The sequence below is a fragment of the Triticum aestivum genome, chromosome 6D (assembly GCF_018294505.1).
Source record: "Triticum aestivum cultivar Chinese Spring chromosome 6D, IWGSC CS RefSeq v2.1, whole genome shotgun sequence".
In the NCBI taxonomy this organism is placed as follows: domain Eukaryota; kingdom Viridiplantae; phylum Streptophyta; class Magnoliopsida; order Poales; family Poaceae; genus Triticum; species Triticum aestivum.
Genome location: NC_057811.1, coordinates 286,441,869 through 286,452,636, shown reverse-complemented (window position 1 = coordinate 286,452,636; position 10,768 = coordinate 286,441,869). Strand labels below are relative to the sequence as shown.

Below are 10,768 nucleotides of genomic sequence, written 5' to 3'. Positions count from 1 at the left end.
ATGAAGAAAAAATCCAAAATACAAGAGAGATTAGTAAACCAACATGCCTGATAAACTCAGATGGAGGGAGTACGAACCACTCGATTGAATGCTCTCCAGCCGACTAAAGTAATGCCACGCGTCCAGTCGTCATCGACCCACAGGATCGGCGGGATCGAGGAGGCAAGAGGTTCTGTCGTGCGGACGAAGAAGATGGCAGTATTTCTCTACTACCTAAAAGAAATGTAAGGTTCCCTCTCCCCTCTTACGTTTCGTCCAACCTCCTGTGGTCGTACGTCGTCAGCAATTTTGCAGAAAAGCCCCTGAAGTTTTAAGTAATCAACCCGCAATCCTCAACATAAGTCAGCCCGAATCGGTTTGGAGAGAGTCTCTATCTCTACTACCTAAAAGAAATGTAAGGTTCCCTCTCCCCTCTTACGTTTCGTCCAACCTCCTGTGGTCGTACGTCGTCAGCAATTTTGCAGAAAAGCCCCTTTAAGTAATCAACCCGCAATCCTCAACATAAGTCAGCCCGAATCGGTTTGGAGAGAGAAAGGAAAAAAATAGCCCAACCACCGCACGGCCTGCCTCCTCGATCCCATCTCGACCTCCAGCCCCACCCCGCCTTGTCCTCCGCTGCCGCTCGCCGCCCACCCCCGCAGCCGCCACCTCCTGCCCCGCCCCGCGCCGCCGGTCGCGCTCGCAGCCGCCCCGCTCGGCGCACCCACCTCGCTCGAGGTTGGGCGAGCGCGGAAGTAGAGTTCGGGACGGCGGATCGGAATCCATCGACCGATTCTCTCTTTCTCTCCTCTCCCTTGGATTCCTGTAGGCGGTGGATCAATCTTGCCTTCGTGGTGGCGGCAGAACGAGCGCCGTGAGATCAGGTGGACCTGCTTCTGGTAATCTCAGTTTTGTTAGTAGCAAGTGGTCAATTTAGTATTCATTGGCAACAAAAAGAAGTGAATGATATCATGCCATAATTTAGTGTTGCTTCCCGGTCCTGGATAGATGATGTATTGTATTTCTGCATAAGCTAGGAAATCTACAAATTGATTATCTGTAAACTATTTGTCCATACTTCTCCAAGATCTGAACATATACCATCTTTGCTGATCGATTTTATTACTAAGTAGCAGATTCCTCCTGGTGCTTGGGACGTTTTCGGCTAGATTGATTTACTAGCTACGTCCAAGCAGGCCACTGGATTGATTTCATGAGGCTTACTAGCTACGTCCCAATCAAGATAGCTAGACTTACTAGCTACGTCCCAAGCAGGCCAATCCAATATGTTGATCAATTTGATTGTTCTGGCTGGAGGTCAGGAGGTCAGAAGGTGCGTCCTTCACACTAAATCGTACCCGAAGTTCTACAATTAGGTATGATTACAACTAGGAAGCTACCCTTCCTGGATAACTATTTTAGTACCTGTTTTTATTTACTGATGAGAACTAAATAAATTGGCTACTGTCATGTTTCTTCCTTAAAAAAAAGATTCTGGTAGATGTGCTTGACAATAATAATGGTAATACCTAAAGGAGTTCTCTTGCTCCAAGTTAGCGCCTATATATTCTTACCTACCATGTACTTGGGTTACTGGTTTGTGTTAAGGATTCCGCTACCGTTGCCAAGGTATCTACAGAATTTTGTTATAGTACTAGCTGAACAGAAAAAGAGATGGCCGCCAAACCTCAAAAAATATCAATCGGCTATTAATTTACTAGACTCTATTTCAGTCTAATTAGTGGAGACTTAGAGAGTGGAAAAAATGTTTAAAAAACCTAATATAAAAATATGAAATATTTAGTTATTCTCTATATACGAGAAAGCAATAAAGAACTTTGTGTTAGGCAGTGCACTGCGGGAGCGTGTACTGCGACTATTTCTGCACTGCCGAGGAAGGCTTGATCTTTCCCACAGGTCCACCTTCTTTACCTTTCTGTTCTTTGAACTGGATAAGTTCTGATATTCTAACATTGATGGAAAATCATCATCTTCTGTAAAGCCACATTTCATTTTATGATTTTTAGCAGAAGCTCGCTTCGAGGTCTTGGTGTGGGGCTGCTGGGGAAGGGAATGTCCTTCTACTTAGTGAAAGTCGTTGTTGGTGAGGCTGATTTTACCTTCTTTCTAAGTGTTCTATTTTATTAGTGCAATTGGTTCGAGTTAAACTAACATCCATCGTACAAATATTTGTGGGACATATTCAGGTAAATTTACCATGTTCTGTTTTCATTACCCAGCGCTAAAATGTAGATGTTATGATGACCAATGACCATAAACTTTTCTCAAGAAATCTGGAAAGAAGCGAGGATTCTCAAGTAAGATAAGTCTGCTTACAAAAATTTGCCTACTGGAAAGTAGATAAGAGACTCATGAAGTAAGAATACATGCCTACATATTATACATAGCAGGCTTCTGACTTCTCTGATTCTGCAAGCCTTGAGGCTGTGAAACATCTATGCTAGGTCGCCACACTTCTGCCACCTTCATTTGATGAGGTACATTCAGATTCGGTTTGTTTATTACTTTATGGATGCTTCTCTTCTCATTACAGTGCTGGGCAATTTGATGAGAAATTATCTTCTCTTTGATGGTCCAGGTTCAGCGCTCACTACTATGAAAGAAGAAGGCATATATTTTCCTTGTGGAATTTCCAGTAGAATGACAGTGAGAACGAGTAAAAATCTACAACAGGTAATACATTATTCTGAAGCTACATGAAAAGCAAAGTAAGCACATGGATCTCTCATTTGAGAGTGGGGGTTAAACTTCCCTGGACTTCTCCCTTAATTCTTAATGCAGTCTTTTTATTCACATTTCCTATTGTGTAGTTGGTGACAATGATGAATTGTTATCCACTTGAGAAAATAAAGATTAAATCGATGATGCTCTCAAAAGTAAAATGACTTTCTGTGCTGGATAGAGACATTGTGAGCATCAATATAGAACTTATAAACCTTTTTCCTTGTTTGTTATAATGATATTTTCATTTTCCTGTGTATATTAAACTTGAGAATATTATTCTGCATTACTTCAACCGTTACTTTTTATGTGTTTGCAGTATGACTGTATGGTTCTCACTCAAAGTAGAGGCCCAACAAACTTTTTTGAAGTAGGAGTCGAAAACTACAAATCCATCTATTCCTAGAATGGAGCTGGTTGGAGTTGAGCCTACAATTGAGCGGGTAGTTCGGTGGCACCGACATCCAGCTGAAAGTTTTATAGGAGGGTTAGTAAAGCAAATTTGTTCATGAGGAAATGTGCCAGCAAAACATTGAGTCAGAGTGCAAGACAAATGCTCTTAACAGTTTTTTTGGTCGTTTTTCTTTAATTACAATTCTTATTATTTTTAGTTGGCATTGATGTACAAAAGAAAATCCTGTGCCTTTTTTGTCCTCTCATTGACCATTGTATTTTTGAGTCATATCAGTCTATGTAAAAGAATTCAGTACCTTATGTTTTATATATTTGGAAATGTCTAAAGGCGTGGTGTTATATAATAACTGTATGATATGCTTTGTATGCCTTTCCTGTAGCCTTAGTATGGTCATCGTTTTCTCTTTCATGTCCTTCATCTTAAATTAAAAAATATAAACCATTGCATTGTGCTAAAGTTTATCATTATTATTTAATTTATTTATAGGCAATATTTCTTCTAGAAAAAAATGTAAATTTCGTGTAACAAGCTAAAATAGAATCTTCTTTGTTGCAATTGGGAACATGCCACATGACTACTGAGCTGGCATTATTTGCAAATTCTATTAGTTGACAATGTTGATGTGTATTTGACACCATTCATTTGAACCACCAAATAATAAAAGTTGTTTGATTGGTAAAATAATTTTCAGGTTTGTAACCACACGCTTATTTATTTTGTATTCGCTGTAACACATGGTCTTATGTGCTATAACATAATGTCAAACCACTAAAATGTATATGCCCCGTTGCAACGCACGGGCCTTGTGCTAGTTTCTTTTAACTTGATGAAGATGGCAGGACTAAAATATGTTAAAATTCGAAACCATTATCCATATCCAGCAGCTGACGCGTGGGTCGCAAGCGTGGAGCCCACGCGACAAGACGTGACACCGGACAGGCGTTAAATGCATTCTCACCCTCTACTACTACTTCGCAACTCTGACAGGTAATCCAAAGGAAACCCCTAGGCAGTTTTACACTCAGCCCCCTCGTGCCCGCGCAGGCGGTGCGAGGCCTCGCTCGCTGGCGCCTGGGTCCCGCACCCCCACGACTTAATTGCCCCAACGGTGTCCATCCTTCGCACCGAAGGAAAAGGCGTGATAAAAGAGGACTCTGGCACCCGAAGCCTTGGCCGCACCCGCACATCGCCACTCTCCCCCACGCCGCCACCACCGCCGCTGCGGCTTACGGCTACGCAGCTCTCGCGCCCCTCGACGACGCCGCCGCCCTCCGAGGTTTCCGGCCGCTAACTTCGTCTCGTCTAGGATTGACCCGCTCCTCCGCACGATCGCCGCCTCCTCCGCCTCCCCCCGAGGGTTTCCCCGCCGCCATGTCCGGCCTGAGCGCGCCGCCGTTCGACGGCCTCGCGTCGGGGCCCGACCCGTGGGACGTCGTCGTCAAGGTGATCCTTCTCCTGGTCTCGAGCCGTGGTTTTGTTTCGCCAGTAAGGGGATTGCGTGCGAGGGAGGGGAACCGCTTTTAGAGGGGTTTGTTCAAGGGGTCGGCTTCGTGATTGCTGGTTGATTGGGCGTGGCTTGGGTGTGAGGTTGGGGTTTGCCCACTGATCGGACGTATTTTTACGTGTTTGGTTTTGTGGTTACCTTCTGCATCTTCTTTCTAGGAGCAACCATAGTTTTTATAGTTAAATAATTGATCTCCTACAATCAATAGGTGTAGAATAAGATTGATCACACAGGTTGTGCGCATGATGTGGCTAAGGCTCCTATATTTCTTGGTAGTACGAGAGAACACGTGTATGCCGTTCTCTCTGGGATCGATATGTTGGATTAGAGATCGAGGGACGTTTGGACGGGCGCGGCCTGCTCATGTTTGTTGTTAAAATATGCACCTGACCCGGTTTTACTCCAAAATATGTTTGTCAGATCCTGTTTTCTATTGAATAACTTAATGGATCAGTGCGTATTGTGCTTCTCTCTAGGATATAGGCGAAGTAATACTACGAGTACATATTAGACATCTAACCTCAAATCAGAGCAAATAAATCCAAAACTCGTAATTTCTATGTCAGTACCGGTATCAATATTGTTTATGGCAATCTTGATTACGGGGTTAAGTGTATCATCGATGCATGTAGTCACTCAGCTGACCAGTCCTTTGTCCATCACATGTCACTTTATGGCTCTTTGAATAAAGTTGTGTAGTTTGTTCTAGTTATTTTCTGATTGAGTATTCTCATGCACCACTCCTTCTGTATATTTTGCAACTTCAGGACTTACAAGTTCAATTTTGGTTGTTCGTTGCTGAGCTGAATTTTTTTTACGTTTCATCTTCTTTCATAACGTGTAGTGAGAGATTGCTAATATTTCATCCATTAAGAGACCAACCTTATCTATGATAGTTTTCGGTCTCTTGTATAGGCTGCCATCAGCTCGTCACATAAGCTAAATTGGTTCACATAGACTCTATGGTTAATAATGTTTTGACTCTCGTATAGGCTACTGTCACATAAGTTAAATTGGTACTCCCTCCATATAGAAATATAAGAGCGTTAGTGATTTAAACGCTCTTATATTTCTTTACGGAGGTTCTCTCTGTACATTTGTGTAAACTGTGTTCTCATTATGGCCCTCCTAATTGGTAGAAGAGAAGAAATAATGATCAGTCTTTGTACATCTATAATCTAGAACCATTAAGACTTGCACTATGATTGAGTAGTTTATTCTCTTACCTAATTTGTAGAAGAGAATAAATTATGATCAATGCAACCATTCAGTTTGAAATCAGCACCTCACAAATTTCCTCTAGCTATAAGGGAAGTTGTGCTCCGGACATCACAATTCCTCTAGAATATCGTACTGCTGCCAACATAACTGAAACTAATTATGATCTATCTTCTTATGTTTCTTATCAGATGGGCATGACTGTCTGTACCATATATTACCATCACCATATGCTTTCTGAGTATTGCTCCTTTGATAATCCTTCAACTTATGTAGTATAAGGACTAGTGAGTTCCTCAACCATTGTTTGGACCTGATCTCCTATAGGTCGTGTAAAAATTGGTTGCGTTTTGGATCATTATTATGTCCTCATGGTTTGCGTGTCATATGATCTAATTGTGTTCTAGCGCAGTGTTCTCATTTCTCCCTTCTCTATATTCCAGGTCAAATATGGTGACACACTTAAGAGGTTCAATGGTTATGTCAACGGAACACACTTCACCTTGAATCTATCTGCTCTTCGTTCCAAAATTGCAAATGCTTTTAAGTTTGCCCCTGATGCTGACTTCTTTCTCACTTACACTGATGAGGATGGGGATGTTGTCATGCTGGATGATGACGAGGACTTGCATGATGCAGCTATCCATCAGAAATTGAACCCTCTCAGGATTAATGTTCAGTTAAAGAATAGCCACGCTGGGGCATCTCACATTAACCGGCAGGATTCAAGCCCTAAACCTCTTGGGGCCACCACTCAGGATCCGTTAGCTCAGATAAAATCTGTTATTGATGAAGCTTTAAAGCCCATATCAGAACCTTTGAGATCCACTGCAAGGGAAGATCCACTAGCTCATTTAAAATCAGCTCTTGATGAAGCTATGAAATCTATCCATGAGCCAGTTCCTGAATCCCTTGCAAAACTGTCACGTGAAGTACTTGATGCAGCACCACCACAATTAACTGATCTGATAAAACCTTTCGTGAACTTGATCACATCAACCAACAGTAGCCAATCTGCTGGGCGTGCTGACAGGTCACCTGTCTCCTCCAGTGGTGTGCAGCAAGCACAGGTTGATCTCAAAGCTGATGGTCAGCCTAAAGTTGAGGCAAGTTTGGGTTCACGACCTTTGAATGAACGAAGCCCTGTATCATCTGAGACAGGAGGTCTTAAGAGTGTGTTAGTTGAAGTTCCTGCTGTAGTCATCACTGAAGCTTCTCAAGGCCAAGGATCATTATATCCTTCTGTTGAGGATTTGCTGTACACCTCTAATTCAGGTGGTAACAGTTCTGGTTCCAAGGATATGAGTGATGCTCAAAGTAAGGGGAAGTCTGTCATGCCCTCTGCTGAACAACCTGCTCGTTCCACTGTTCCCAGTTTTCGTCCAAGTCATCCAAATGCATCTGGAAATGAATGGTTCCAGCCACGAAGATCGGTGGATGGATGGTCCCAGCCGAGATCCATTTGGCAACCTGAAACTAATGTCAAACCAGCTAGTGATCCTGGATGGCGTGTTCCAATGTATAAAGCGCCTCACCCATCCCCACCAGCCCCCCATGCACCCTTGGGTTATGGACATTCTCCACAATTTCCTTACCCTGGCCATCTGCTATCTGCTGGGCGTCTGTATGGGAATCTTGGTAATAACAGTGAGAGGTCACCACGAATTTCACATAGGTGGATTCAGTGTGATGGTTGTGGAGTACAACCAATTGTTGGGCCACGCTACAAGTCTAATGTGTAAGATCTTCTTAAGTCGCAACTACTCTCAGAACTATAATTATTTGTCATAGCTATTTCTTGGTGTCCTTACTCTGATGTCTTCTGTCTCTGCCATCAGGAAAGAAGATTATGATCTGTGTGATACCTGCTTCCGTCGTATGGGCAGTGAGGTTGAGTACACCAGAATAGACAAGCCTATCCTGCCACACAAGTTATCTCGCGACCCTAATTTGGTGAGTTGCTTTATAGTCGGTATAATAAGTTGCTAGGTGAAAAGTAATGGAGGCGCGCTCTGCCCTTAAGGCTAGTCATAGTGGGGAGTAACTTAGACTAGTAACATGTACATGTTACTAGTCTATGTTACTACCTTTATAGTGGGTAGTAACATAAGTGTGATAACATGTACATGTTACTAGTCTATGTTACTACCTTTATAGTGGGTAGTAACATAAGTGTGATAACATATACATCTTCATTTATTGCTTTGTTGACTCATTTTGCATTGGAAAGCGCTATGTGATGGTAACATATTATGTTACTCTATTTGCCTCTCTCCTCATTAATTACTTGACACATCATCTTTTTTGCTTACGTAGCATCTATGTTACTATCTATGTTACTCCCACTATGACCAGCCTAAGCAGGAGCTGATCAATCTTGAAACCCTTCAGAGACTAATTTGTTGCAATTGGGCCTACTAGTAGATTAATTCTGTTCTTTATTTCAGTGCCGGAAAATCCATTCACGTGCTTCGATGAAGTCAAAGCGTGAGAAGCTTGAAAGCCGCTTCATTTTGGATGTAACGGTGCTGGATGGCACACTTATGTCACCTTCAAGCCCGTTCACTAAGATTTGGCGCATGCACAACAACGGGTCTATCATGTGGCCCTTGGGCACACAGCTAATTTGGGTCGGTGGTGATCAATTTGCACTGCAGACCTCTGTCCCACTAGAGGTATAGTTACCATGCATATTGTTTCAAGCTCTGCTATGAATTGCATGTTAAGGCTGAATATCAGCTGTGATAAAAAAAATCCCCAGTTCTGAGTTGGTATGGTTGTGCAGATTCCATTGAATGGATTTCCGGTGGATCAAGAGATGGATGTTGCTGTTGATTTTGTGGCACCTGCAAGGCCTGGGAGGTATATATCTTACTGGAGACTGGCATCACCTTCTGGTCAAAAATTTGGTCAGCGAGTTTGGGTTCATATCCAGGTTGGGTGTCCTACCATTTCTTTTGCGTGTGTGGATGTATAATCAAGATGGTTGCCTTTGTTTTATCACCTTAATCCTGAATGCATCTGCAGGTGGAAGATCCATCTTTTGTCAGTGACAACAAGACTGCTGCTGTTAACTTGAATCAGCCTCAGGAAAGCAACATCACAAACACAAGTAGTCTGCCTCAGGAAAGCAACATCACAAACACAAGTAGTCTGCCTCAGGAAAGCAACATGACAAACACAAGTAATTTGATTGATGTCAACATGGAGCCTGCTAACCAAGTCCTAGATGAACATGTGAACGGCACTAGAATGGAACTGCTGGAGCCTTTGATATACCATGAAGCTGCTGAGCCCAAGAAATCCCCCTCAGCATTTTCAGCAGCTCCTCCATACCCCATGGTCGATGTTCCGTCATCCAGTGAAAATGCAGCTGCTTTCGTGCCAAGTGTTAATGTACTTGCACCTGAAGTCATTCCGAGACCTGCTGTGACTACACCTGCTGATGTGCCCACAAGTTCGCTTACTAGTATCCCTGTGGATCTGCCCGTAGCTGCAACCACACCTGTGGATGTAGCATCTGCGCCGCTTGACATCGACAGTCTTACAGAAGAGAAACTGCTGCAGGAGCTGGAGGAAATGGGCTTTAAGCAGGTTGATCTGAACAAGGAGATACTGAGGCAGAATAAGTACAACCTGGAGCAGTCCGTGGATGATCTGTGTGGTGTCAATGAATGGGACCCTCTGCTGGCGGAACTGAACGAAATGGTAAGATAGATACATGCCCTACTCTGGATTTCGTTGGTATGATGATTGCCGTGGCAAGCTCCTGAGCCTAGTGTTGTTCCTCTTCCAGGGATTTGATGACAGGGAGACGAACAAGGAGCTTCTTGCCAAGAATGGAGGAAGCATCAAACGAGCTGTGATGGACCTCATCGCCAGGGAGAAGAAGGACAAGTGAAGATCGTGTGCTCTCGAGCACCTAGTTATCTATATCTCGTTACATATGCGTAAATAATGAGACGAGTGGTACTGCTGTTGTGCTGCTCCAGTATGTCTCGTGGTTTGCTTATGAACTGCTGTGAAGCGTGTTGCTGGTGTGACTTTGTGTGCGGTGTGAACTCTATTATGTTGTGACCGTGGTGGGTCAGCTGCGTGTGGTTGCTGTAATGGCCTTAGTTGCTTTGTTCCTACTATCGTGACTGGAAGACCTATGTGGATTTCACCTATATTATTATGTGTTCCGTCTTCCGTGTCGACATTCCTGTAAAGTCGACATGGCTGGTTTTAAAAAATAAATCAAAATTGAATGAAATTCATATCTTCACATTTCAAAAAAAAATTGAACAACAGTACCACAGAGGCATAATACATGTGTCTAAATTGGCATAATACATGTGTCTAAATTTTCAAGACGAAATACCTTAAAATAAGGGCTGTGTAAACAATAATTGCTCAAAAGTCCATGAATTTGTTCTTTTTGCATCTATCACATCTCAAAGTATTTCATTCTGAAAATTTGCACATGTACACATCACATCATTGTGTACTTGTACATTTTTTTCAGATTTTTTTGAAACCAAAAAGTATGACTTCTAAAATTTTCAAAAAAATTAGCCTCCATGGAGGCCGAGCTCCAAAATCCCGTTCTCAAGTTGCCTCTTTGGGACCACTCCGCTTCATCAAAATTAGTTCACTTCAGCAAATCCATTTTGGAGCAGTTTTATATAGAATGAGAAATTTGGTGGAAAGAATTTATTTGATTGGATGAGGAGAGAGAAACGAAGAGATATCCACTTACTGATGATAGTGATGGGTAATTTCCTCCCATCTACAACTTTTAGAGTTTTTTGAAACACCCCCTGAAGAGCTTCATAAAAAACCGAGAGTTGTACCAGCTTCTAATTTTTTTACGGAGCGGCATATCATGGAGCTACTTCGTTTGGCTTGTGTTTTCTGGAGCAGAGCTG

The 10,768-nt window shown here is 42.7% G+C and overlaps 1 protein-coding gene and 1 long non-coding RNA gene across 7 annotated transcripts; both read left to right on the top strand.

The window, feature by feature from the left end:
- The first annotated feature begins 551 nt into the window (after window positions 1–551).
- Window positions 552–3,460, top strand: LOC123141490 (uncharacterized). Of its 5 annotated transcripts, none has more exons than XR_006470331.1 (8): window positions 552–863; window positions 1,116–1,312; window positions 1,831–1,896; window positions 2,010–2,083; window positions 2,220–2,297; window positions 2,391–2,477; window positions 2,579–2,673; window positions 3,041–3,460. It is a non-coding gene; the product is annotated as an uncharacterized lncRNA (long non-coding RNA). The 5 variants fall into 5 exon arrangements; XR_006470330.1 differs by having other exon boundaries at window positions 1,116–1,355; XR_006470328.1 differs by lacking the exon at window positions 1,831–1,896 and having other exon boundaries at window positions 1,116–1,355.
- Window positions 3,461–4,277: 817 nt separating this feature from the next.
- LOC123144684 (protein JOKA2) lies at window positions 4,278–10,027 on the top strand. 2 transcript variants are annotated; one of them, XM_044563894.1, is made up of 8 exons: window positions 4,278–4,579; window positions 6,302–7,596; window positions 7,697–7,811; window positions 8,306–8,533; window positions 8,644–8,793; window positions 8,886–8,957; window positions 8,994–9,566; window positions 9,655–10,027. In XM_044563894.1, the coding sequence occupies exons 1-8, from the start codon at window positions 4,508–4,510 to the stop codon at window positions 9,757–9,759; spliced, it is 2,610 nt and encodes an 869-aa protein (XP_044419829.1). In that variant the 5' UTR covers window positions 4,278–4,507; the 3' UTR covers window positions 9,760–10,027. The 2 variants fall into 2 exon arrangements, with proteins under 2 accessions (XP_044419829.1, XP_044419828.1); XM_044563893.1 differs by having other exon boundaries at window positions 8,886–9,566; window positions 9,655–10,023.
- Window positions 10,028–10,768: the final 741 nt, after the last annotated feature.